The following is a 27,353-nucleotide window of genomic DNA, read 5'->3' as shown; positions in this document are numbered from 1 at the left end:
GGTTTGCTCTCACGAGCTTTTGTTCCCTAAATGCTTCCCGTACAGCTTTGGAGGACAGGAATGAAAATGGCAGCCTCCCAATCTTTGGCCTGGAGCAGCCAAGAGCTCAGGGGCCCATTCCTCAGTGCCCTCAGAGAAAAGCAGTCAATTCCTCCCATCTCCCTGGTCTCCACCGTACTCCATGCTCACCCCATCTATGACCGAACATTTCTATCTCTGACACACAGTCCTGTTTGGAGTCCCCAAACCCAGCAGATTCCTGCTGCATGCTCCTGCACCTAAAAAGAAGGGAGTCTCTTTGGATGTGCCATTTGGGGGGGGTCCCTGTTCAAAGAGCAGTGGCCTGACTCTGCCTTGGATCATGGTTTAAGGTAACTCTGAGCTGAGACCCCACTTCTCAGCTGTCTCTGCAGCTGGCTTTACCACTCTGATACCTGGGCACTCTGCAGCACTCAGACACCCTTAGTCTTTTTGTGACCCCATGGGTCCGGAGACCACACTGTCCCCACAAGGGCTCCACCCCCCACTTAGCCTCTGGAGCAACATCCCTCAGTGGAGCAGACTTCTAAATGTTCTGATGTTGTGCTCTGCTGCTCTATCACCTGCTGGGAGTTGGCTCCTCCCCCCATAGTCTGTCTTCCTATAGGTCACCTCAGATTCACTTCTTCACATGTCCTACCTTCCAGAAAGTTGTCTCTTTTCTGTTCCTAGAATTGCTGCTCTTCTTCTCTTCTATCTCCTGTTGAGTTTGTATGTGTTCAGAATGGTTAGATAACTATCTGGCTGAATTCCTGGAACCAGACAAAATTTAGGTCTCTTATTCCTCTGCCATCTTGCTTCTTACCCCCCAAAATTTATTTTTCTCATTACTAGACCTAATCACAAAATAATATACTCAATTATCAATATCAAATTTTGCATTTTATTAATAAAAATTTTTCTATCTCTCTTTTTTAATGTATCTATCTTTTTATGTAAGATAGATATTTTGTATCTTTTTATGTAAGTATCAACATAATATCCTTGATTTTGCCTGTTGGCCTGCAAAGACTGAAATATTTACTAGCTTATCATTTACAGAAGAAATTCACCAATGATGATGTATAATCATATTTGTAATACTGCTAAGATCATTAGTTTTATGAGTTGATTTGTTGAGACTACAGACTTAATTATTCAATAAAGCACCAATCTTGGTGTTGCCGTGGATGCATTTTGTAGATGTAATTAGCATCAACAATCAGCTAACTTTAAGTGAAGGAGATTCAATAGTCTGAGTAGGTCTGATCCAATCAGTTGAAAGGCCTTAAATGAACCTTCTTTGAAAAAGAAGAAATTCAAACTATGTGGACAGCAGCTTCAGCTCCTCCTAAGAATGTCTAGACTGCATTTCCTGATGGCCTGCCTTGTGGATTTGGGATGTTCCTACTCAGTCCCACATTCACATAAGCCAGTTTCTGGAAATATATTTCTTCATGTATCCATACCTTTCCTACTGGTTCTGCCTTTTCAGGGGAATCCTGACTGATTCAACTGCTCACTACAATAGGTACTACCTTATTTGTACTGTTAGGAAACAGAAAAGGAAATAACTTTAGATAATATGAAGTTAATGTTTTGCCATAGCTGTCCATCAGCTGTGACATTGCCTAATCTATCTTGTTGATTCTCTACTATAAGGTAGAAAGAGGTAGTGAGAGTTATGAATAAAGAAAATTCAGGAAGACTTCAATTCAGTCTTATCACTGTGAGTCAAAGAGACATTTTTTTTTTTCCCCGATAGCATCTGTTTCCAGAGCAAAAATGAGATTTTTCTGAGAAATGCCTTCATTAGTCAAACCCTAGGACTCTTCCCCGGGGGCGCTGTTGCGGGCTCTCAGAACACCCTTACCTCCTGGCACTGTTGGTAAATCCCATGCTTGTGTACTTTCAGAAGTACTTTCTGGGCTTTTACCAGGTTTTCAAATGGGTCTGTGACACCAATAGTATAAAAACCACAAATCACATCCTTTGTACATGTATATTAAACTGCTTTGTGTCACCTGCTGTGTCCATAATCTCTTCTAATCCTCACAATAATCATATGAAGTACATACTAGTATCCCATTTTACAGATGAGAAAACCAAATCTTACAAAAAAAAAGATAGTTTGTCCTACTCTACTGTCATGGCCGATAAATATGGATTTATAAATAAGTATAAATAAATAAATAAATAAATAAGTATGGATTTACATTCACATAAGATATCAAAGCTCATGCTAGGGAGCCTTGGGAGGGAGTTCTGTTCAGTCACCAGGCTGTTATCTGGCAACTTCCTGCACTTGTGGTGGTGGCCTGGGTGGCGCTTAGTACCTACCTGGTCTCTCCACACTGGCCTGGGGGAGATCAAGCTGGTGATGGCCCCCAAGCTTTGCTGGGGTCTCCTGGCTTTCTAGTCACTAGGTTTCTAATGTGCCCCAGCCGAGTGGGCCTGGTGGAGGAGGTGCAGAGCGCCCTGGGGAGAGGAGGGCGGGCCCTGAGAGGGAGTTTGAAAAGAGGAAGGAAGTGGGGCCCGGCGGAGCGCCTAGCCACCCCCTGGCTGCTTCCCCACAGGACGACGTGAGGCACCCGCAGCTCCAGTGGCCCAGCCATGGCCCCCTGGCGTAAAACTGACAAGGAGCGACACGGCGTGGGTAGGTCTGGGCATGAGGGGAAGGCAGGTGGCCTGAGAACCGTGTGCTGGAAGATGCTGCGGCAGCCAGCCGTGTGGGAACAGGCAGGGAGGGCTGACCCAGCGTCCCGGGCTCAGTGACTTCCTCAGCTTGCTTCAGGGCCAGCTGAGTGGAGAAGAGGAGGCAGGGGGAGAGGAACATGGGCACCCTGCACAGTCGACTTTGCCCATGGGACACAGACTGTTGTCTCTCCACAATGTTTCTGCAACCCCTACATGGGGTCCAGTTCAGGGTGGCTTTGTGTGCCCCAGTCCCAGTGTTTCAGGGGGTAGACTTCATTGCCCCACATAGAGAGATGACCTCAGAGAAGGAACATCTGCCCTCTCCTCTTGCCTGGCTCAGCATGCCTTCCTCCACCCCTGTCCAAAGTGACACCTATCTGCCTGCTTCTCCTGCCTGTTTCTTCTGGGTCAGATGATCTCTGATTTGGTGGAGCGTCCAGAGGGCTGTACAGGTTTAGGGAGTGGGGTTGGAAGACAGGGTCCTTCACTCAGCCCTTGAGAAGCTCTGGGGAGAAAGGCTCCTGCTGGGTTATCTGGGGATATCCAAGAAGCCCGCTTCATCAGCTTCAGCCATCTAAGCTCCCAGAAGCCTCTGCCTCAAGCTCAGGGCGGAAGTGGTGGCTGGGGGAAGGGAGACTTCAGGTACTGGGACTCTTTCTACTAAGTGGCACCCGTGGTGCAGCCTCTGTAAACTCACTGTGGTTTTCAAACACAAGTGTAAATTTGAAAACCACTGTATGATTTCCTACATAGGCAGATACAAGACGCCACCCTCAAAGATGAGCATTGAATAAGAGGTTAGAGGACCCAAGCCCCAAGTCAGTGAGACAGAGAGAGAGTGAGGGAGAGAGAGATTAGATAGATACAAGAAGTCCCAAGGCTGCTGTTGGAGAAACACTGCCCCAGAGAGTTCAACATTTATCTCTTCACCTGCTCAGCTCTAGGCAGTAGGGGTTCTGAACAGAGAAGATACATGAACAGATTTGTGCTGAAGCCAGTGTTGAGGGAGGCTGGTTGGCAGACAGGAGACAGTATTGGTTCAGGGTAAGTAGAGCAGCAAATGGGGGGAAGAGTTCTACCCTTTATCTGAGGGGCTATAGTGCATTCCTGCTGTAAAGGCCCTGTGCTATGGTGTGAAGATCTTGGACTCTGGTGACAAACTGCCTGTTCTTGGATTATAGTTTCTAATACTTTCCAGCCCTGTGACCTAGACAAGATACTTATTCTCTCTAGGGCTCAGTTTCCTTATCTGTATAATGGGGATAATAATAGCACCTGCTTCCCAGGGTTGTTATAGACGTAAAGGAATTCATCCACATAAAGTGCTTAGAATGACAATTACACAAAGCAATCCTCACTCACTAGATGTTATCAGTTATTATTCTTAGACTTTGCCCTTTGCTTGGGGGTTTAGTTGAGGACACGACATCACAGGATGGGACAGAGTTACAAGATGGAGTAGGGTTCCTATTCTCCCTAGCAAAGGAAATCCTATTTAGGTGGTCAGGGATTGGAAACTCTGTTAGACAATAGGCCTGGAGTCTTCTTGATGATGGTATAGCTGACATTTTTCATGCCTACTTGTGAAAATTCTATTTCATGGGGGGTCAGAAGGTTGATGACCGTCTAGGGATCCAGAGAGCACTTGGAAGGTGTCTGCTTCTCAAAGGGAGTCTCTTTTCTCTGCATCTGAATGCTGGACTCTTTGTCAGGCCCTGGGTAGATGGAAAGGCAAAGATTAGGTTATGATGATATGGGGGACTGGATTCATGGGACAGAAAGAACAGGGACCTAACAGTAAGGAGCTGGCCTTTAGCTCTGGCACCATCAGTATTTGCAGACAGGTCTGTCATCTGGTCTTCTCAATGTAAATCTAGGTCTTAAATTTTTCTCTTTTAAAGTGTTCTTTTATGAAAAGCATTTGAGATAATGAATATGGGGGCTTGGAAGAAGAGAGAAACATATAAAGGATTAGGGGATTCTTGGGATATCTTCAGAGTCCCAGCCAGGCCTAAACACACAAGGAGAACCTGTGCTTTGCTTTCCTATTTGGTTTCCTCATCACTGCTGGTGGCATTAGCCAGTCTTCTTCTGGCTTAATTCTCAAGGAATGCTTATGTCTGTTTGTCTCATGGGCTGGCTTTACACGAGACCGCTTCTTCACCAGAATCACTGGCTTCTTTGTCATCTTCTTATCTTGTGGGCAGCCCCAGGTGACCTTCATATATGTACCTTGTCAGATTATTTTTCCTTCCTTAATGAAATATTAACATGTGATCCATTAGAATTACAGAGAGTTCCAGAAGTGGGGCAAAACAGCATGACTATGAAGTAAGAATAGGCACAGACTGCCTTCGAGGAGATATTTGTAAGGTTGGAAGCTTGGGTTGTGAAGTCAGAAATGATTTCAAACCTGGGCCTGTTTCCTCATCAATAAAGTGGGGGTAATAAGGATAATGTGCATCTTGTGAGACTGTTGTAAGGATTGAATGGAGTAATGCATGAAAAGCACTTAGTAATGTGGTTGACTCAATGAAAGTTAGTGACTAAGGTCCAGAGGTTACCTAATAGTTGCAGAGCTAAATGAAACACAGGACAATGCCCCCGAATACAAGATTCAGGACACTTGTGCCTTCAAAGAGTGTAGTGTTTTGTGGTTTATAAGACCCATTATCATGCAACATCTTTGACTCCAGAATATCTCTATAAGGCATTATTTTCATTTTACAGATGAAGAAACCAAGACCCAGAGTTCACATAATTTAGAAGTACTTGGGCTTGGTCTTAGATTCAATTATCTTCAGATCCCAGGTCTTTCGTACCACACAAGGAGAGAATCCAGGAGAGGGGGACATCATAGAAAAATTTAGGATGTTGGAATGTATGTGGCATTTGGGTCAAACAATAAATATTCTGCTTTGGTTTTAGTAGATGTCTGTAATGAAAACAAAACAATACAAAACTTTGGCGACGTAGAGTACACCCAGATTGTGAAGGGCTTTGAGTGCCAACCTTGTAAGCTTGGACTTAATTCAGTGCACAGGGGAATTTTAGAGCGGGCATGTCACCTATAAGAATTTAATATAATTAATTATAAGAAGGGCAGGGATTGAACACAGAGGTACAAGAACAGAAGTAGGTAAAATCTTCCTGTCTCCAGACTGCCTGATTAGTTAGCCCTGCAAGAGTCCACTTACAGCTAACATTACCTTTGGCCTTTACTATCTTAATCCTCTGAGTCTCAATGATGAGAGTTTCCACCTTGGAGGTGAGAAGGGAGAACAGGAAAGGAGGAGGTAGGAAGAATAAGTTACAGTGACAGTTAGGAATAAGTGTGATGAGTGATGGAATACCTCCAAAACAGTGGCTTAACCAAACTAGAAGCTTATTTCTCTCTCAAACAGAAAGCCCAGAAATGGTCCATGAAAAGGTGGTAGAACAATTCATTGTCTCCTGCACTGCTTCCTTGGCATGAGGCTTCTGCCTCCTGAACTGAGCTGATTGCTCAGTCTCCAGCTGTCAGATCCCTCCTCCAACCAGCAAGAGGGATGAAGGGAACAAGAAGGGCATGACCTTTCTCTTTAAGGACACTTTCCTGAAGGTCATCTTAACACTTCCTCTTGTATCTTGTTGGCTAAAACCTAATCACATGAGGGAACCTAGCAAGGGTAGGTAGCTGGCCATGCACCCAGCTGAAAATTAGGAGTGCCATTCCTAAGGAAGGAGGGGAAGAAGGATACTTGGGATGATGTATTAGTTTGCTTAGGATTGCCATAAGAAAGTGCCACAGGCTGTGTGGCCTAAACAATAGGAATTTATTTTTGTGTAGTTCTGGAGTCTGGAAGCCTAAGACCAAGGTACCAGTAAGTTGGTTTCATTCTGAGGCCTTGGTTTACAGACAGCTGCCTTCTCATTGCTTTGTCCTCACAGGGTCATCTCTGTGCATGCTCATTCCTGGTGTCTCTTCCCTTTATAAGGATGCCAGTCATATTGGATTTGGGCCTCACCCTAACAGATTCATTTAATTTAATCACACTAAACACCTGATCTCCAAATATGTTTATATTCTGAGATACTGAGGATTGGGATTTTGACATATGAAATTTAGGCCCTAGGTGGGGGCAATAGTTGAGTCCCTAATGGATGACCCATGGTCTATGGTATGATATTTAAGAGCTGTACAAGAAAGCTTCAAGGCCAGGCTTCTGAGACAGAGTGAGGATATTCAGTTACCCTGAAGCTGAGCCTGCCAGGAAGGATTTGTATGGGAGCTTCAGTGATGTTGAGAAACTTCTTCTCCATGCAGGTTGTCTCTGCTTAGGATTGTGTACCTATGTGTAACTGTGTATGGGGAGTACTGGTGGTTCTTTCTAAGAGCTGTGAGGGAGAATCTGTTCTGTGACCCTCCCTAGCTTTTGGTGGGTTTCTGGCAATCTTTGGTGTACCTTGGCTTATAGACCCTCAAAGCATTCTTTACTTCCATCTTCACAAGGTGTTCTTCCTGTGTATAAGTCTTTCTCCAAATTTTCCCTTTTAAATAAGGACATCAGTCTTCTTGGTTTAGGTCCCACCCTGATGACATCATTTTCACTTGGTTACATCTGTAAAAATTGCATCCCCAAATAAGATCTCACACTGATGTACTAGGGCTTAGGACTCTAACACTTCCTTTGTGCGAGGGGTACAATGCAAACCATACTAGTCTCTGCAAAAGTAGAGGAAGTGTCTTTTCCACACGTTGACTGGGGAATGAAGATGAAACTGAGACCACTCCATGTTGAGGAATGCAGGTGGTGCTGTTGTAGTGCAGGACCCTGGACAGAACTGGTCTGCCCCAAAATGGACAGATCTGGAGTGGGTCATGGACACTTGAGTCTCTTGCAGCACAAACTTTTACTGAAGTGAAAAAAAAAAGTCCTTTCAAAATGGTTCAGTTAAAAGGTGTGTGTTGCATATGTGTGTGTGAAGAGGCGAGTGGTGTATTTTAAGGATCAGGTGAAATCAAACAGAAATCCAGGAAACCTGAAAGGCTTCCTGAATAAAGTTGTATAAAACTATGGGTTTTTTTTTTCTCTCAAATAACCCTGAATCATTTCTGACTAAAAGAAGCATTGAAATTGTGAAGCATTGAAATCTTATAATAAAAAGATTCCAAAAAATCCTAAAAGTTAAAATTCCCACCAGTGAGAATGTTAAAAAGTGCCTAAAATCTTTTGTGTGCAAATTTTACTCCTATAACTGGAACATTCTTGAAATGACTTTCAGGCTTATTGAAAGCCGTTTATACAACTATTTCAGAAGGGCCTGAATAAAGGTGGCCCTGCCTTCCTTCTCATGGCAACCCAGCTTCTCTTAACACATCAGTGTTGTTCTCCTTGCTCTCCTTACCAACTCCTTCTAATTCCATCACTCCTTTATAACTTTGATATTCTGATAACACCATGGTCCCATGGTGATCCCAGCGTGCCGCCCACCCCAACTCTGCATGACTTTGCAGTTCAAGCATCCACCAAATCTTCTTCTCTCTGCATTTATTTATTCAAAGTTCTGAGAGAGAGGTCTGAATGGACTGACTCACATTTTCAAGAAAGTCCACTTAGATCAGAGGCCATTGCCGACGTAGGAGTGAGTTCCACTCTGATCAAGGGGCTGCTCCTGACTGGTCCAATACACTGTGGTTATGGCTTGGGAACATGTGGCTTGCTACTCATCTAGCAGGAGCCATGGGTGGGGATGGATCCTTTGAGTAGGAAGCACGAGTAAAACATGCATCTGAAATACACTCAGGGAAGACCTCTACTACAGAGGGGGCAGTTATATTGCTTTTATAGCCTGAGGTAATAATCAAGGAGGAAGGAGAGAGAGCATTGTTCACTTACTAACTTGTTGACTCATTTACTTCATTTACTCATTCATTCTTCCTTTATTTGTTAAATATTTCTTGGGCATTTTCTATGTGTCAGGCACTATGCTAGACACTAAAATTACTGGAATTAGGCCAATATGATTCCCACACTGTTGGAGCTGATAGTCTAATGGGGAAGACATAAAAGGACTTTGTAGATGAATCAGTAAGCATATAATTATGTTATGAGATGTGCCATTGTAATAAAAATTTGTTCCATGATTGAGAATATTAGAGGGAGGGCTCTTAAATTAGATGGTCTGGGAAGGCCTCTGAGGAGCAATGGGGGAAGAATTCCAAAGGAAACACTTGGAGGGATCTTAGTACATGTATCTTTGCTATGGAGGTCAACTATATCTTTTGACAGGTCTCCAGAAATTAGTCTGGTGAAACAAACAAACACTACTGGAAACCTGATTCCATCCTACTAATTCTTAACTGCCTGGCCTCCCACTTTCTAATGCTTCAGTAATTTGGCATTGTTTAGAAGTGGCTGCTGGGCTGGCTCTTTGAGTCCACATAAGGAGATTTGTCCTAATCCCTAGGCTTACAAGATCCTTACAGTTAGTGGCCATCTTGTTCCCAACCTTAATGTTTGTATTTGAATGAGCCCTAACAGACTGTGTTTACTAAGCTCTTTTTTTTCCCAAGATCAGCATCCTTCTATTGCTGCTGTATGTTGAGGCAGACAATGTAGTCACTAGAATATTCTAATTTCTGGACCTTTGGACTGATGTCTGCTTGTTTTTAAAGTTTACAAACCTTTAATTTAGTAGTCCATTACACATGGGTGCCACAGTCTGTGTTCTGCAGCAAGTGTTCTATGAATGGGAAACAATAATGCTATCACCATCTGACTCCAAAGGAGTAGACACTATAAATGTTCCCTTTAATAGGCACTTTCTCCTTTCTTCCTACTTCATTTAATTCATGTGAGTTCAGGCTGAGTTCAGGCTTAGGTCTTATTTGGTCTTTAGTTCTCCTTGGAGAAAGTCGTCCCTTGCCCCTGTGACCTCACTAGGTCACTGTCAGCCTCTGCATTGGTTTAAAATTACAGTCGCAGTAGCTGGGGCTAGAAGAGGATAGGACTGATAACGGTCCCTCTCTAGACATTACTTCAGGACAGTTAGAGGTCCTCTGACAACATGCAAGCCCTTGGGTCCAAGCCTACACTAGGATAATAGAAGGAGACCTAGGTGGACACTGTGACTTGCATAAATGGCCCAGGATCTAACACAAATTCTGAACAGAGCAGACGCTGAGCAGGCATTTGTTGGACTGGATTGAGTAGTGACAGTTCCAGGCCTGAGACACCATGATCAGCATGTTGGGCTGCAGCAAAAGGACATGTATTGTGCCAGCTAAACCCAGAGGATTTGCCTGGGGAAGTAGGATTGTGCTGCTTGCCTTACTGGTGGTGGCAGTTTGGGGTTGTATCAGAAAAGAAATGTTCTGGATAGAATAAACAGCCAATGCAAAGGTCCTGAAAAGGAAGCCTCTCTAATGTGTGGGAGTCTTTGTGACTGCTGGAGAGAGTAAGCAAAAGGGTAGAAGTGTAGGACATGAATTGTCTGAGAGGAGGTTGTAGTGCATAGTGTCTGGTACACAAAATGACCAGAGCTTTGACTCTAAATGGGAGGGGGAGGGGCATTTTAGGGTTTTCAGCAAAATGGCAGAATCTTCTATCTTGTTTTAAAAGATTGTTCTCTTTTATGATGGATAGAGGGTAATTAAATGTGGAAGCAAGGAGGCCAGTTAGACAACTACTATAATGGCCCTGGCAGGAGATGGTGGTGGCCCACACCAGGGAGACAGCAGTGGAGGAGGAGAGATGCGCTTCGATTCTGAATGTGTGTGTTGTTGGTGGAACAAATGGGATTTTCTTCATGGATTAGAATTGGGTATGAGAGAAAGAGAGGAATCAGGAGCGACTCCAAGGTTTTTGGTGTGAGCAGCTGGAAATACAGAATTGCATACGGGACTTCATTAAATACTTGATTTGAGTTCTCATCTGCATTGTCATAAATAATATATTGCCTCACTTTTTCCCAGCATGGTACATTTGCAGAGCACTTGTGGTACCATGTTTAAGCACACTGACAGGTGTGTACTTTTATCATCCTTCCACATATGAGGAAATTGGGGAGCCAAGACCTTCCAGGTCTCACTGAAATACAACAATTTTCAGAGAGTTTTCTTTTCTTATTTATTTTTTTATTGACATGTAATGTATTATTTGCTTCAGGGGTATGGGTCTGTGAATCATCAGTCTTACACAATTCACAGCATTCACCATAGCACATACCTTCCCCAATGTCCATCAACCAGCCACCCCATCCCTCCCATGCTCCTCCCTTCCAGCAACCCTCAGTTTGTTTTGTGAGATTAAGAGTCTCTTATGGTTTGTCAGACAGTTTTCTTACAATTCAATCCTGGAGGTACCTCTTCTGTTTCATCGGAGACTGGTTTTGCACCTTGTCTTTTAGTTATGTAACCACATGTCATCTCTCCCACTGGACAGCACATTGTCTGAGTGCAGGGCTGTGTTTTGGGGTCAAGTTTGAGTCCACCAGCCTTAAGGCACTAGGAGAAGAACATTAGAGAAATTAAGCATTATTGTAAACTGGGACAACTTGGGAATCCAGTGGAAGCTATAAACTGTCTTACAAATTTACACATGTGCAGTTTTGCATTTCAATTTCATCAAGGCCTATTCATGGATGTGAGTTAAGTAAGGGCCTGATAAATGTACTCAGTAATTATTTAGTAAACAAATACAATAGACACAACTAAGGCATTCTGCCCAAGATGTAAAATGTTGGTTTTGGGAGCTGTGAAGTACAAGAAAACTGTTTTTTTAAAGATTTTATTTATTTATTTGAGAGAGCAAAATAGTGAAAGATAGCACAAACCAGGGGGAGGAGTAGAGAGAGAGGAAGAAGCAGGTTCCCCGGTAAATGGAAAGCCTTACATGGGGCTCCATCCCATGTCCCTAGGATCATGACCTGAACTGAAGGCAGATGCTTAACAGAGCAAGTCACCCAGGCATCCCAAGAAAACCATTTTTTTAAAAAAAGATTTAGTTATTTATTTGAGAGAAAGTGTGTGTGTACAAGTAGGGGAGGGACAGGGGGAGAGGGCAAGAATCTTAGCAGACTCTTTACTGAGTGCAGAGTCCAACGTGGAGCTCAACCTCACGACCCTAAAATTACAACCTGAGCTGAAATCAAGAGGTGGACTCAACCAACTGAGCCATCTAGGCTCTCCAAGAAAACTATTTAAAAAATTTTTTTTTGATTTATTTATTTGACAGACAGAGATCACAAGTAGGCAGAGAGGGAGGCAGAGAGAGAGGGAAGCAGGCTCCCTGCTGAGCAGAGAGCCCGATGCGGGGCTCAATCCCAGGACCCTGAAATCATGACCTGAGCCAAGGCAGAGACTTAACGCACTGAGCCACCCAGGCATCCCAAGAAAACTATTTTTAAAATCTGTTCATACCAATTAAATTCAGTAAGCCTGTGCTAAGTGATAGTCCTGAGCTGGTCCTTACATACACATAGTCTTTCCACTCAGGAAGCTTACAAGCAAGTAGTAATCTCTCTTTCTTCTTTTTGCATGAAGCAGCAAACAACACCATTATTAGTACTAATGTCCCCATTTCACAGGTTGGGCATGGGTACACCTTTTGTTTCATGTTACCATAGTTCTGCCATCACCCTTGTCATATTTCATTGCAGACTCATGTTTGAATTATTTGGGTCTTTCATATAATGTAAACTCCATTATGGCAAGACAACGTCTCTTGTTCTTCTCCCGCATGCAGCAGGTGCTCAATTAGTAATTGTTGATTGGATGGATGGATGTGTGGGTGGGTGGATGGATGGAAGGGAGGGTGGATGGTTGAGTGGGCTGGATAAGTGGGTAGATGAATGAGTTGGTGGAGGATGGGGATAGGAAGGTGACGGGGTTGGAGGTTTTTCACTTTCTGGTGGCCTCATAAGATTCAGATGGGCTGAGTTGTCCTATCTTGATTTCATGTCTTCAACCATAACCTTTCCCTGTGAGGAGACTGGGTCCTATGAGAACAGCACAGAAATAACTGGGATATTTTTGAATCCTTCCTCAAATATCTGGACCCCTGTAACTGGCCGCAGTCACAATGCCACAGTTTTTACACTGGGACTCTATTCACATGGTCCAGTTGTCCCTTACTGGGACTGTGTCTACATCAAGCTAATTTCCCCTTCCTCCTCCCTGCCCTTACCACTTTTTCCTCCACCCACTTCTTCAGGGGCTCTCACTCCATTTCTTCCCCTTGTACCCTGACTCTTTCCAGTCTCACTTCCTTTATGGAGCCCCTCTTGATCACTCTCCTCAGAGAGTCCACAGCTGCTATGGCCCACAGCTGAGCCCTTTATTTTTATTTTTATTTTTTCAAATTATAATTGCTGATACCCCAATTATAATTGCTGATCTTTTTAAAAAGATTTTATTTATTTATTTGACTGAGAGAGATCACAAGTAGGCAGAGAGGCAGGCAGAGAGAGAGGAAGGGAAGCAGGCTCCCTGCTGAGCAGAGAGCCTGATGTGGGACTCGATCCCAGGACCCTGAGATCATGACCTGAGCCGAAGGCAGCGGCTTAACCCACTGAGCCACCCAGGTGCCCCTGAGCCCTTTATTTTTAAGATGTTTCTTGTATCTTGCGGGTTCAGCTAGATTTCACAAAAGCTCCAGGACAGCAGGAAGTACCCCTTCTCACTTCACTTTTCTAACATGCAGGATCCAGCAGAATGCCAGATATTCCCTGTAATGGAGGTGAGGGGCTAAAGAAATCAGCCCTTGATTTCATCATAAAGCCACTCTTCCAACTCTGGCACGTGAATGCATGAACATAAGGGAACATGTGTGTGAGCGCCTATGTGTGCGCTTATAGCAGCACTGAAAAGGAAAGAGTGAATGCCACCATGATATTTTAGAGCAGTAGTTATCAACTTTGACACTGTTGACATTTGAGACCAGATACTTCTTTGTTATGGGGCTGTTCTGTGCATTGTAGGATGTTTAGCTGCATCACTGACCTCTACCGGCAAGATGCCAGGAGCTCCTTCACTTTCCACCCCGACCCGCCCCACACACCCCTTCCAGATTGTGACAACTGAAAATGTCTCCAGACATTGGTAAATATTCATTGAGGGCAAAACTGTTCTTAGTTGAGAATCACTGTTTTAGGGAACTCATGGCAATTCCAACTTTCTCTTATTGGCTGACATGTCACTTTTATTCACTAAAAACAGTACAGTTGTATGCAGTTTGGCTCCTTCCTAGCTAAGTCACCCTGGACTATTCACTGAATCTTACACTACCTCAGTTTCCTCATCTGTAAAACAGAGGTGACAGTAATTGTACCCAAGAATTATGGTGAGGATGACGTAGGTGGATAAAGCCCTTGGAATAGTGTCTCGTGCATAGAAAGGGCTCAGTAGAGGTTGTAATTCCTCTGTCCTCTCCTGGTTTGCGGAGGAGCATCTCTTCCTTAGTTACCTCAGTTGTGATTCTCCCACCTTATTCACTACTGACTTGCAGTGGATGTGAGCTCCGGCCTTACTGCTGGAAGCTTCTGCTGGGTCATCCCTGTTGTCCTCCCTGATGCAACATCAGGATGTTGCCTTGATGCTAAGCCTGTCAACACCTTGCCCACAGAGTTCAGGTAAACTATGCGTTTTCAGTGAGTGCCTTTCACTCAAATTGAAAGCTAGTTTAGTTCCCCACCTAGAGGAGAGACCCTCCAAAGCCCAGTTCAGGGACTAGAGAAGTGAGCTTCAGGCAATTGCATTATTTTTCTCCATTATTTTTGTTTCTCAGATGCATCAACTTGTCCATACTCTATTAACACTTGCTATTTGCTGAAGCTTTTGTTTTCAAACATGTCAGCAAAGAGCAGGGCCCCAGATGAGGTATGAATCCATCCTAAAGATCACAGGGCACCTGATGGCTACCATCAAAATTGACAGCCCAGCTGTGTCAACATCTCCTGATGTAACCTCAAGAAATCCAAGAAAGCATTTAGCCAGAAGAAGGGGCATATTTTATCCTTCATCTTCACATTTCTCCAGTATAACAAGTACTTATTAAAGCTCAGTAAATATTGATTGAACTTCCACTGTGGGCCTGGTGCTGTTCTCAGCCCTGGAAATTCAGTGGTCAACAAGGCAAACTGTCTTCACCCTCACTGACACTAGAAAAGAAACTAGAAACACTAGAAAAGAAAATGAACAGGTATAGTATATGTGTACATACCATATATATGTATACTGAGTATATATTCAATACACACACACATACCTACCTACATACATACATACATACACACAAACACACAATAAATTATAACATCAGAAATGAGCTGGTAAGGGAAGCAGGGACTTTGGACTCTGATCTGGGCTTGAATCCACTTTTTACCACTTTCTAGCCATGTGGTCTTGGGCAAGTTTCTTAATCTCTCTTTGAGCTTCTCATATGTTACATGAGGGTATTACCTTGGAGGAGTACTGTGAAGATGAAAGGAGGTGATACTCATAGAATGCTAGAGATTTTATCTGTCTTATCTCTCACTGCCACTCCAGTATCCAGAATAGTAACTAGCACACAGTAGATGTGCAAACGAATGTCTCTTGAAATCATATATGCCTGGTACCTAATATATACCCAATAAGTGTTTACCATTTTGGGGGGAGAGGCAAGCAGTGTATACAGTACTTAGAAGGTAGACTTCTGGATTGATCTATCAATTGATCTATGTAACTAAGTTATGAGGTGGATAAGATTACCCTCCTCCTGTCTCCGTTTCTTCACAAGTTCAAGTGAAACATTGTACTTCTCTTCTAACATTGCACAAGCTACAGAGACCCCACCGTAATTGCTTCTGTGAATTGTGTGCTATAATAGTGTGTTTACTTTTTTCTTATTTCTCTCAATTTGGGTTCCTGATGAGCAGTATATCGCAATATGTTTACATAGAATTAGTGGCTAATCAGTGGATTCTATTTCTAGGGTTGTTGGAAGTTTCCCCTGTCTCAAAGTAGCTGCTTCCACTGGCTTGCCAACCCAGATTTCCAACATGAGTGTCCTCATTGGGTTTAATGAGCTCCCTTTGGTTTTCAGCTATAAATATTTTGGTCTGAGTGGGCTTATAGGTAACCAATTGCTGCCTTCATTCCTGAGTATAGTATTTTGATAGAGGGAGAGGTCAAATCCTTCACGAGGATGTGTCAATATTCTCCAGTTTCTGGAGACCTGATATGAAAGGGAAAGCTAGAATGGTTGTTTTTGGGAATCCTGCCATCAGTAACCTGTCTGTCTTCCTTGGGCAAGCATGAGCAGGGTGGATCAGGATATGATTTCAGTGATTTTTTTTTCTTATTTTTTATCCTATATCTTCTTATGTTTTTCTGCCCCTTTCATCCCTCATTTAGAAGTTGACAGTGGTTAAGCCTACAGGGAGTAGGGAAGAAGGTGATCTGTTTTACACTGGTCAGAAATAACTCAAATGAGGATCATAGATAAGTAATCGAACTTTAGCAAACAGTGGCATGCTGGCTCAAAGTTTCCTATTAGTCATTTAGAAAACGTAACAGAATTGGGTACTGGTATGCAAAGCCACTTCCTTTGTCAGTAATGTCTGCTTTTCCCCAAATGGAGCCTTAAGAACAGAGGCCCTTATGCAAAGGCAGAAATACATTTATGAATTAAACAGTGACATCAGTAACTTTCATTTTCATAAAGTGTGAATCTTTGGAATTAATATAGACCTTCATGTTGAATACCAGGTTTCAAGATCTGCCTAAGACATCTTCTTAAGTTGATTGATTGGAACTTTCTTACCTGAAAGAGCTGGGTGGAACAAGGAAGAGATTTCTAAGTAAAGATGGGGAGGAGACAAGGAACAAGTCACAGTCTTTCCCCACCTTAACAAATTATCTGATGGACAGACCTAGTTTGCTAGTGCTTCGGAGGCCAACTCATATTATCGATGGTTTTCTTCTGTTAGAAACCTCAGCTGCCTCCTTGGCCCTGCCCAGCCTTGTGACAGGCATGTTCTTAGCCAGACTTCTGGGGTTGGAGGGAGGAGGGAGTGGAGAGTCTAGGTCAGGACACAAGCAAGCTGGAATGTGTCCAAATGTCAGCAGCCTGTGTGGGGATTGGGTTTGAAATCAGGCCAAGTGTAAAGGGAATGAAGAAACGTTCTCTGTTTGTTCAGGAAAAGAGATTCTTGATTCCCCTGAGGGCCTTCTCAAGGTTTGCTTTTGAACAAAGGATTAATTTTATTCAGTGTCGACCAACAGTGTCATTTGTTGCCGGCTGCAGGGAGGCAGGTTTAAAGGTGACCTAAAGAAGAGCTCTGAGGAGTCCTTCTGAGCAACTTGCCTTAGGAGTTTTTATAATGCTGATAAAGAGAAAAATAACTACCATTTATTGAAGACTTACTATGGCCAGACATCAGTCAAGCCCTTTGTGTCTTAACCTCAGCTGAGCTTCCGAAGGACCCTACAAATTAGGGACTATCATCTCCTCCATTCTACAGTTAAGGAAAATGAGGCTCAGGGAGGTGAAGTTGCTGCTCAGGCAGGTTTCCACCGACCCTTACTGTGATTTTGTCTGGAGTACAAGAAAACATCCCTCCCCTACCCAGAGAAGGTGCAGGTCTTGCAAGTAGGTCACAGGTTGGGTACTAGCCTCCAATGCTTTCTTGCCTGCATGGCCTGGTCCAAGTCAGAGCCTGTATATCACATGCTATGGCCCTGGGTTTGAGGCCAGAGCCAACAAAGAGTAGAACTGGGCTTAGGAGCCACATCTCTCTGACTCCAGATAGATTCTTGGATCCCAAGATTTATCACCTTTCAGGATGGAGACTTTGCATTATTATGAATACCTATAAAGACTAGCTGTTCTCTTGGTGAAAGGGCTGATTTGTATAGATGTTTCGACTAAATAGCCCGTAAGCTTTCTCCTTTTCTCTTAGAGAATGTGGCAAGATGGAAAAATGAAGCAGGCTCTGGTGAACATCTGAGTACCTGCCATCTAGGTTTTGGGGAGGGTGGGAGGGGCAATGGTATAGAGAATGTGTAAGGCATAGGGCTGGGTTTGAGTCCTGGCTCTGTGACTTACCACCAAAAGGGTAACGGGAGATTTTGGGTGAGCCACTCAAACCCTCTGAACTTTATTTTGCTCATCTGTAAAATCAGGGTAATAGCTACCTCATGTAGTAGTTGTAAAGACAACATGAAAGGGCAACTGAGAATATGCTTCTCTGGGACACAATGAAGCAATATTATAAGTACTTCTTGTTTATATTTGAGGACAGTTTTGATCTCATTTCTTCTTGAAAGCCCCCCTTCGCTGATATGCTATGATCACTACTTTCATTTTCATCCATAAGTTTTGGTAGGTTGTTTTCATTTTAATTTGTCTCAAAATATTTTCTGTTTTCCCTTGTGAGTTCTTCTTTGATCCCTTGTTGCTTAAGAGTATGTTGTTTACAGGGTGCCTAGGTGGATTAGTCAGATAACCATCTGACTCTTGATCTCAGCTCCTGGTCTTGATCAGGGTCATGAGTTTGGGCGCTGCATTGAGCTATGCTGGATGTGGAGCCTACTTAAGAAAACAAACAAACAAACAAACAAACTGTATGTTTACTTTATACGACATTGTGAATTTTCCAGTTTTACTTCTGTTACTCGTTTCTAGCTTTGTTCCTCTGTGGTTGGAAAAGTTACTTTGTATGGTTTCAGTGTTTTTCATGTATTGAGATATGTTTTGTGGCCTAACATATGGGGTGTTCTAGGGAATTTTTTTTTTTTAAAGATTTAATTTATTTTATTTGACAGAGAGAGAGATCACAAGTAGGCAGAGAGGCAGGCAGAGACAGAGGGGGAAGCAGGCTCCTGCTGAGCAGAGGGTCCGATGCGGGGCTCGATCCCAGGACACTGAGATCATGACCTGAGCCGAAGGCAGTGGCTTAATCCACTGAGCCACCCAGGCGCCCCTAGGGAATGTTTTATATGCACTTGAATGTGCATTCTGCTGCTATAGGATGAAGTCTTTTGTATATGTCTGTTACGTCTGGTTATTTTTAGTGTGGTTCAGGACCTCTATTTTCTTTTCTTCTTTTTTTTTTTTTAATTTTTAAAGATTATTTATTTATTTATTTGACAGAGAGATAGAGAGTACAAGTAGACAGACTGGCAGGCAGAAGGAGAGGGAGAAGGAGGCTCCACACTGAGCAGGGGGCCCGATGTGGAGCTTGATCCCAGGACCCTGGGATCATGACTTGAGCGAAAGGCAGCCACTCAACCGAGACACCCAGGTGCCCCTGGGTCCTCTATTTTCTTACTGATTTTATTCCTTCTTGTTCTATCCATTATTGATAGTGGGATATTGAAGTCTCTGATTATTATTGTGGAAGTGCCTAGTTCTCCTTTACTTGTGTCAATGTTTGCTTCATACATTTTGGTGCTGTGTTATTAGGAACATATGTTCATCATTGCTATATGTTCTTGGTGTGCTGACCTTTTTGCCAATATATAATGTTCTTTTTTGTCTCTTGTACAACTTTTGACTTAAAGTCTGTTTTGTCTAATATTAATATACTATAGTGTTCTTTTTGTTACCATGTGCATGGAACATTTTTTCTTTCACTTTGAACTTGTGTCTTTGGATCTAAAGTGAGTTTCTTGTAGATAACATATATTTGGATCATGGTGGGTTTTTGTTGGTAGTGGTAATGGTGTTTTATAATCCTTTCTGTCAATCTCTGCCTTTTGTCAGGATGGTTTAATTCATTTACATTTAATGTAAATACTCATAAAGAAGGATTTACTGCTAACATTTTGCTATTTGTTTTCTGTATATCTTAATGTTTTTCTGTTCTTCAATTCTTCATTACTTCCTTTTTTATGTTTGATTGATTTTTTTCCTAGTTTGCTGATTTGATTCCTTTTCTTTTCTCTCAAGAAAAAAAAATTTTTTTTTGTTGTTATTTTCTTAGGGATTAATCTGGGGCTCACAATTAACATCTTATAATAATAACAATATATTTTGAGTTAATACTAACTTAGCTTCACTAGTATACAAAATCTCTGCTTCTGTACAAATCTATTTCTCCTCTTTTGTTGTTATTGTCACACATTACATTTTTATACATGATATACCCATTATTTTGATTTATAATTATTGTTTTATGCATGTGTCTTTCCAATTGTCTGTTTGGAAAGACCTCTGTTTCTGTTTATCTCTTAACTTCTTCTTCATTTTAGAAAGATATTTGTGAGAAATAGAATGCTAGGTTGAGGTTTTTTGTTTTTATTTTTTCCTTTTAGCACTTTTAGCACTGCCTTCTAGCCTCTGTGATGTCCTTTGTGTGTGTGTGTTATGTTATTCACCATAGAGTACATCATTAGTTTTTCTTTTTTTTAAAGTCTATTCCTGGAGCATTTTTTTTAATTTATTTTCAGTGATCCAAAATTCATTGTTTATGCACCACACCCAGTGCTCCATGCAATACATGTCCTCCTTAATAGCCAGTGGTGGGTATTAAGGAGGGCATGTATTACATCATTAGTTTTTGATGTAGTGTTCCATGATTCATTGTTTGTGTATAACACCCAGTGCTCCATGCAATACATGCCCTCCTTAATACCCATCACTGGCTAACTCATCCCCCCACCCTGCTCCCCTCTAAAATTCTCAATTTGTTGCCTCTGTAGTTTCTGAAGAGAAATAATTTATTAATTTTATTGAGGAGTCTTTGCACATGATGAGTTGCTTCTCTCTTGCTGTTTTTAAGATTCTCTCTTTGTCTTTGGTTTTTGACAGTTTGGTAATTATGTCTCAGTGTGGATATCTTTGTTTATTTTGTTTGGATCTCACTGAGCTTTTTGGGCTTGTAAATTCATATCTTCCATCAAATGGAATTTTCTGAACATTATTTTTTCAAAGTTCCTTATGTGAAGCTGGTATACTTGATAATCCCACAGGTCACTTAGGTCCTGTTCATTTTTCTTTATTCTTTTTTCTTTTTGTTTTGTAGGCTGGTTCATCTCAACTGACCTACTTTCAAGGTTATTGATTCTTTCTTCTGTCTGTTCAAGTCTGTTATTGAGTCTCTCTAAGGCATTTTTTCACATTTGTTATTGTACTTTTTAACTTCAGAATTTCTGTTTTATTAGTTTGTCATTTCTATCTATTTAATGATATTCTCTGTATTATGAGACATTAATATTTTGGTTTTGTTTAGTTCTTTGCCCATAGTTTCCTTTAGCTAGTTCAGCATATTTAAGACAATTGATTTAAAGTCTTTGCCTCATAAATCTAATGTCTGTCCTTCTGTGTGGAATCTTTATTATTTTCTTTTTGTTCTCTTATACATGGGCCGTCCTTTCTTGTTTTTTTTTTTTAATAAGCCTCATAATTTTTGTGTTGAAAGCTAGTTATCTTGAATATTATAATGTTCTAACTCAGATGTCAGATTTTTCTCCTTGCCAGAGCTGGCTGTAGCTGCTTAAAATAGGCTGTAGCAGTTTGTCTGTTTAGTGACTTTTCTAAAGCATTTTTGTGAAGACTGGTCACTTAAACCTCCAAATGCCTGGAGTTTAAAGAAAAAAAAAAATCTGGTGTTTGTAGCTGGGGTCTATGTGTGGGTAGGGTCATAACTTTAACATATAGCCAGATAACTTGCAACTCTGCCTTAGCTGGCATTTCTTGCCAGCATGGAACTTGAAGGCCAATCAGAGTTGACAGTTTAGGACCTTCTTCCATCGATTCTTTCTTTTCTTCATTTTCTTTTTTTAAAAACTAATTAAAAACTAAAATATTTAATTGAAGGAAGTCTATCTTAATTTTATCTTTGCATATATTCTAGTATTAAAATACAAACATTTTATTCTCAATAAAGTACAAATTATATAAATATTTAAACCTACATGTAGGATTTCTTTTTTTTTCTTAATTTCTTTTCAGTGTTCCAGAATTCATTGTTTATGCACCATACCCAGTGCTCCAAGCAATTTATGCCCTCCATAATACCCACCACCAGGCTCACCCAACCTTCTTACCTTCTGCCCCTCCAAACCCTTCAGATTGTTTTTCAGAGTCCACAGTCTCTCATGGTTCATCTCCCCCTCCAATTTCCCCCAACTCCCTTCTCCTCTCCATCTCCCCATATCCTCCATGTTATTCCTTATGCTCCACAAATAAGCAAAGCAATATGATAATTGACTTATTTCACTCAGCGTAATCTCTTTCAGTCACATCCATGTTGATACAAAAGTTGGGTACTCATCCTTTCTGATGGAGGCATAATATGCCATAGTGTATATGGACCACATCTTCCTTATCCATTCGTCCATTGAAGAGCATCTTGGTTCTTTCCACAGTTGGTGACCCATCCATTCTTAGCATGTGTCCAGATCTGTACATAGCATTCTAGATCCCTTGGTATATGGGGGTGTTATACATGCAAGACTTATCCATATTTTAACAACTGTCAGTACTTTGTTCCTTTTTTTGACTAAAGAATACTCCATTGTATGGTTAGACCATCTTTTGTTTATATGTATGGCAGCAGATGGAAGGTTGAAAGGTATTAGTTAGAGGAGTTTATAATCTCATTGCACTGACTATTGCTGTCACTGCTATGTGGAGATTGGATGGAAGGAGGCAGAGTACATGTGGAAAGGCCCAGGAAAATGCTGTTGCGCTCTGTCTCTAATCCCAGTGGTCTCCAAAACAAATAGAGACTTTCTGCTGATGAATCATGTGACCAAACAGGGTGGAAAGAGGATTGAACTAAATGAGAGGAATCCTGAGTCTTCCTGGTAGTCTCACCATCGACTCAATTCATTTCTTCTTCCCTTGGTCCTGCAAAGCATAAATAATAAATAATAAGAAAGGGCAAGCTCATAGCTTTAGTCCTTTAGGGAGCCTACAGACAGATCAAAACAAACAACTACAGAACAAGGTAGTCTCTGCTCCCTCTGGTTCTAGCAAGCCTCACAAAGGACTTGGAATACCATTTTCAAAACTGACATTGAGATGGGGAGTAGAGAATGGGACAAGAATATGTGAAAATCCCACAAAGCTTTACCAGGTTTCAATTGTCTTTTTCTTGAGTAAACATTTGCTTGATTCGTATAAACTGTTGGCTATCTTCCAGAGTTCTGATAAAGTTGATTCTGGGAGCTTTTGTCAGATTTTTCTTTGCTTCTCTAGAAAGACAGGCACTTGGAGTTCCTTACTCTGCCATTTCTGCTGAAGTCACCCAAAGAAAAAATTTTGAATGCATTTTGTTTTGTTGACATATGAAGCAACTGAGGACCAATGGGAGAGGGAGTGAATTGAGTTCATATACCTACCACATGGATGAATTTTGAAAACATTGTGCTAAGTGAAAGACCATATATGATATGATTCTATTTGTATGAAATGCCCAGAATAAGCATACCTGGAGAGGTAGAATGTAGATTAGTGGCTACTTGGGGTTGGGGGAGATTTCTGAGGTGATGAGATTGCTTTGAAATTAACCATGGTGATGTTTTCACAACTCTATGAATAAATCATTGAATTATACACTTTAAATGAGCAGATTGTATCTCAATAAAGCTATGTCCAAATAAATAAATAACATCCCTCCAGATTCCCATTCTCTTCCCATTCTCCCAAATCCATCACAAGACTGTATATGACCTGGTCCTTCAGCCTCATCTTTTGTCATCCTCTTCTCTGTTATCATACTCCATCCACAGCAGTTTCTGTTGATGGTCTCTGCATATCTCAAGTGTCTTCCTTTCTGCGGGCATTTGTACCTACTGTTCCCTCTTCTTGAAATGCCCCTCCCTTGTTGTCTCCATAGCTGACCTGCTCAAATATTTCATGTATCAGGTCAGGGAGGCCTTTACTAAGTACCCCAACAAAAGTTGGTGTGTCTTATAACACTCTACTAGGCCCTGTTGTTCCCTTTCACATGTCTCATATTTTATAAACTTATATTTATTTCTGTGTTCACCAAAAGAGCAAGATCAGTGCTTAGCATGTGCCTGACACATCATACCCACTTACTGAATGTCTGCTACATGAATGTGTGATGACAGCATTCTAGGATCATACTGTCCTCCTCATTAAGAGTCTTTCCTCAAGTGAAACTCCTGAAAGTCTTTCCTTAAATAAAACCACATGCATTGTGCCCTATTCTGTTCTTGAAAACCTCCCAAGCTGATGGTTCCATTTAACCTTTGGAAAGTAGGCCACATCCCTAATCTGGATGGAGAATGTGAGCTGGTCCCCACCCAGCAAGTGATGCTGAACAGGGCCTGTGCACTGCAATGATATGGCATGATCTTGTGTTCTCAGGGGTTAGCAGAGCTTCTGACAGCACAGGGGAACTCTGAATGTTTATAGCCAACGACTGTTCCCCAGGGACTGATAATAGAAATGGGAAGACAAGGCACACCCTTGAATGTTAGGGTGTTGTCACAAGAAGGGAGTAACTGTGGAGCAGCAAGTAGCTCATCATAGTGGTTGAGAATATGGAAGTTAGATACTGATTTTCCTGTCACTTCCTGACCTGAAGACTTTGACCAAATTGTTCAACTTTTTAGCACCTCTGTTTTCCATCTGTAAAATGGGACCACAGTTTATACCTCATAAGGTTGCTGTTAGAATGGAAGGAGAAGATGTGCAGAGCACATGCCTGGTGTGCTGGGAGAGGTCAGCCTATGGTTGATGATGTCAATAGCCTCCTTGTCATTGCAGACTGGAGTGCAGGACCTGTGCTGGGAGGGGTCAGGTTGGGTTAGTGAGTGGGGGCCTTTAGCAGCCAAGCTAGGCCTGTATTGAATCCTATGGTAGGCAGTGGGTTTCAGTATTGGTCTTATTAACCTATGTAGGCTGCATGGGTATGAGGTAAACTCAGTGATTTTCAGTATCCAGAGGTCTCACCATGCTGCCCCTCTCTTCTCTTTCACAGCAATATACAACTTCCAGGGCAACGGAGCTCCCCAGCTCTCCCTGCAGATTGGTGACGTGGTGCGAATACAGGAGACCTGTGGAGGTGAGTCACTGGTTCAAGTGATCTACGGATGCCAGACCCCCTTGCTGATGGTGTTGGGACATCTGCAGTTATACTTAGTACCTCCAGCCCTCTCTTGGAACCTGGAACTTTGTGTGGTCTGTTAATGCACTTTGATAATATTAGCAATTAGAATTTACTGAAAATAATGTCTTGTTATTTTAGGAATTTATGCTTAGTAGCAAAGGTCTGACTTGAGAGGTTTCATGTTTGTTGTGCTATCCATTTACCACGGGACTATTTGGCCTGTGACATCCACCTTTTTTCTTAGTATAAATACTAATAATATTCTAAAGGGAAATATGCGCTATTGGGATTAGGATTTTGAAGAGTTCAGTAAATTTTATCTTTGATTCCAAAAGGTTTGCTATGTACAGCTGAGTGGTGTGGCACTGCAGCTTGTCCTGGGAGCAGTGCTTATTCCCTATATCAAGCTGGGATCCCGGTCTTGGGCAAAGGGGCATGTCTTTCTTCCCACAGAAGTGCCATTTTCTTTTGAAGCCAAATGTGTATTGGACTGTGTTCAATGGTGATGGTGGTGATAGGGGAGCTTTTTAAAATTTGCACAAAAGCTAATGGCCTTGGATCCCTAAGTCAGGGAATTATAAATCAGTATATCACCTATGTCACTGATAAAATTGATATTGGGAGCATGGCTTGGGTGTACGAGCCAAGTGAACTTGCCAGTGTTTTGGCCACAATCAGGCAGACTCTTCCAGTTCTCACTGACAGAGCAGGGCATCCACCATTCTCCCCTTCTCTGGGCCTACCTCTACCCTGCTGTGTGGAGAGCATATATCCTTCCTGTAGCTGGGCAGGGCAAGAAGCAAGAAAGAAGTGAAAGAAGTGAGTGGGCTGAGCCCCAGGTCCACCCCTCCCTCTCAGCTAATCTCTCAGAATAGAGAGTTCTTGTGCTGAGACAGGAGAGAGGAGTGGACAGGAAGCAGGCCTGCTGCTATGCAGGAGGCCCCCTCCAGGGGAAATAGCCAGCCAGAGGAAAGGAGGTTGCCTACAGAACTCGCTGTGTTTGGATTCTTACTACATACTGGGGCACTATGCTAACTTCCTTATAGCATGTTAGTCTGGTCACTCCTCAAGGCAACCCACAGGATTGGTCTTATCCCCAGTGTCAGACCAACCATGTGCAACTTCCAAGGCAATTCTGGAGATTGGCACACACATACATGCATACACACACACAGACATGTTCACACATGCATACATATACACAAACATACACAAGCAGATGTGCACACACATGCAAACATAAACACACAGAAGCATGTGCACATATATACACACATACAAACACATGTCTACAAGCAGACACACACACACACACATGCATGCAAACCAAAAAACAAGCAAGCATTAGAGCCTTTGTGAGGGGGAATGTATTTGATATCTGATATCTCAAAACAGCTTTCAAGGAGTCATCATGGTAGAAAGGAGAACATTGTTCACTTCCCTTACATTTATCTTATCCTTTAGTATTATTGTTATTCTGGGTTGTATCTGAGGTAAAGCAATGCACTTTTTAATGTCCAGGCCTCTAAAAATTCCAGTCTGGCCCTATGCAAATCTTTTACACACAGAGTGAATGTGACTGGGGCAGGCAGGAAGGAATATGATTCCAAACACCCAGCCTCCTTGCCTCAGTGCAGCCCATCTTTCATAAATCCTGTTCTACCCAGTGGCAAATAAGCAAACTGTAAGTATCTAACAAGGGCAAAGAGTGAAAATATCAGCATGACCGTTCTCCTTAGTGTCTCTTGTGCTACTGAGAGCTAATCCTTAGAAACATGAGGCTTCGTGTCTGCAAGGGAGGAATCAAGACTCAGGGAAGAGAAATGACTCCCTGAGGATCACACAGGGAGCATAGCTCTGTATCCCTCCTTATGTATGCCAGCCCGCACTCTTCCTTCCACCCTGTGCCTACCAAAATTGTGCCTACTGTCGGTGATGATTTGTTGTGTTCCACATTCTGAGATTCAAACAAGTATATTCCTCTTCTTTTCATGAGATTTTCCTGGAGAAAGAGTTTCTGGGCAGTAAACTGACCACACAAGTTGCCTAATCAGAGCCTTCTGTTATTTTCACCTGGCATGGTGTCTGACCTTCAGAAAGGTCTGACCTTCAGACCACACTTATTGACTTGAGCCACTTTCATTTGTCTTCGGGGTTAATGTCCTTGTTACTAAGTTCTTTGGCTCTGGTTTTCCACTTTTGATTCTATTTTATTAGTTTTATTTTAATGTATCCTTGTAATAAGTGGCCACAATGCCTTTCTAGAAAGAGCTGGGCATACTAATTTAGTGAGTGAGTGCCAATTCATGAATACTTTGAAAATACATATTCAATGTTCAGAAATCTGTTAACATGAGTCTATTTATCTGAAGCATTTGTATGCAAAACAGCAGGAGTTATCATGCCCACCCCCATATGTATATGGAGTTTTAACTGTAATTTATGGACCCTAAGTTTTCCCTGAGGGCTTCTGATGGCTACAGGCTCTGAGACCATGCCTGGTATTGTCTGTTTTGCAGAAGGGGAGTTCTGCCTATGATCCTGATTGAAAACCTGCTACCACCAAATATAAAAAAGTGAAAACC

The 27,353-nt window shown here is 42.1% G+C and overlaps 1 protein-coding gene across 1 annotated transcript in view; it reads left to right on the top strand.

The window, feature by feature from the left end:
- Positions 1-2,591: 2,591 nt before the first annotated feature.
- The window catches only part of DOCK2 (dedicator of cytokinesis 2), a 424,170-nt gene continuing 399,408 nt past the window's right edge, over positions 2,592-27,353 (top strand). Inside the window, exons 1-2 of the mRNA XM_044229734.1 lie at positions 2,592-2,674; positions 24,640-24,723. Coding sequence (XP_044085669.1) covers positions 2,632-2,674; positions 24,640-24,723 — 127 coding nt within the window. The 5' untranslated portion in view covers positions 2,592-2,631. The remainder of the gene's footprint in view (positions 2,675-24,639; positions 24,724-27,353) is intronic.

This window comes from Neovison vison, chromosome 1 (genome assembly GCF_020171115.1).
Source record: "Neovison vison isolate M4711 chromosome 1, ASM_NN_V1, whole genome shotgun sequence".
NCBI lineage: Eukaryota > Metazoa > Chordata > Mammalia > Carnivora > Mustelidae > Neogale > Neogale vison.
Note: the sequence above shows the minus strand (reverse complement) of the source record. Positions and strands in the feature narration are given on the sequence as shown.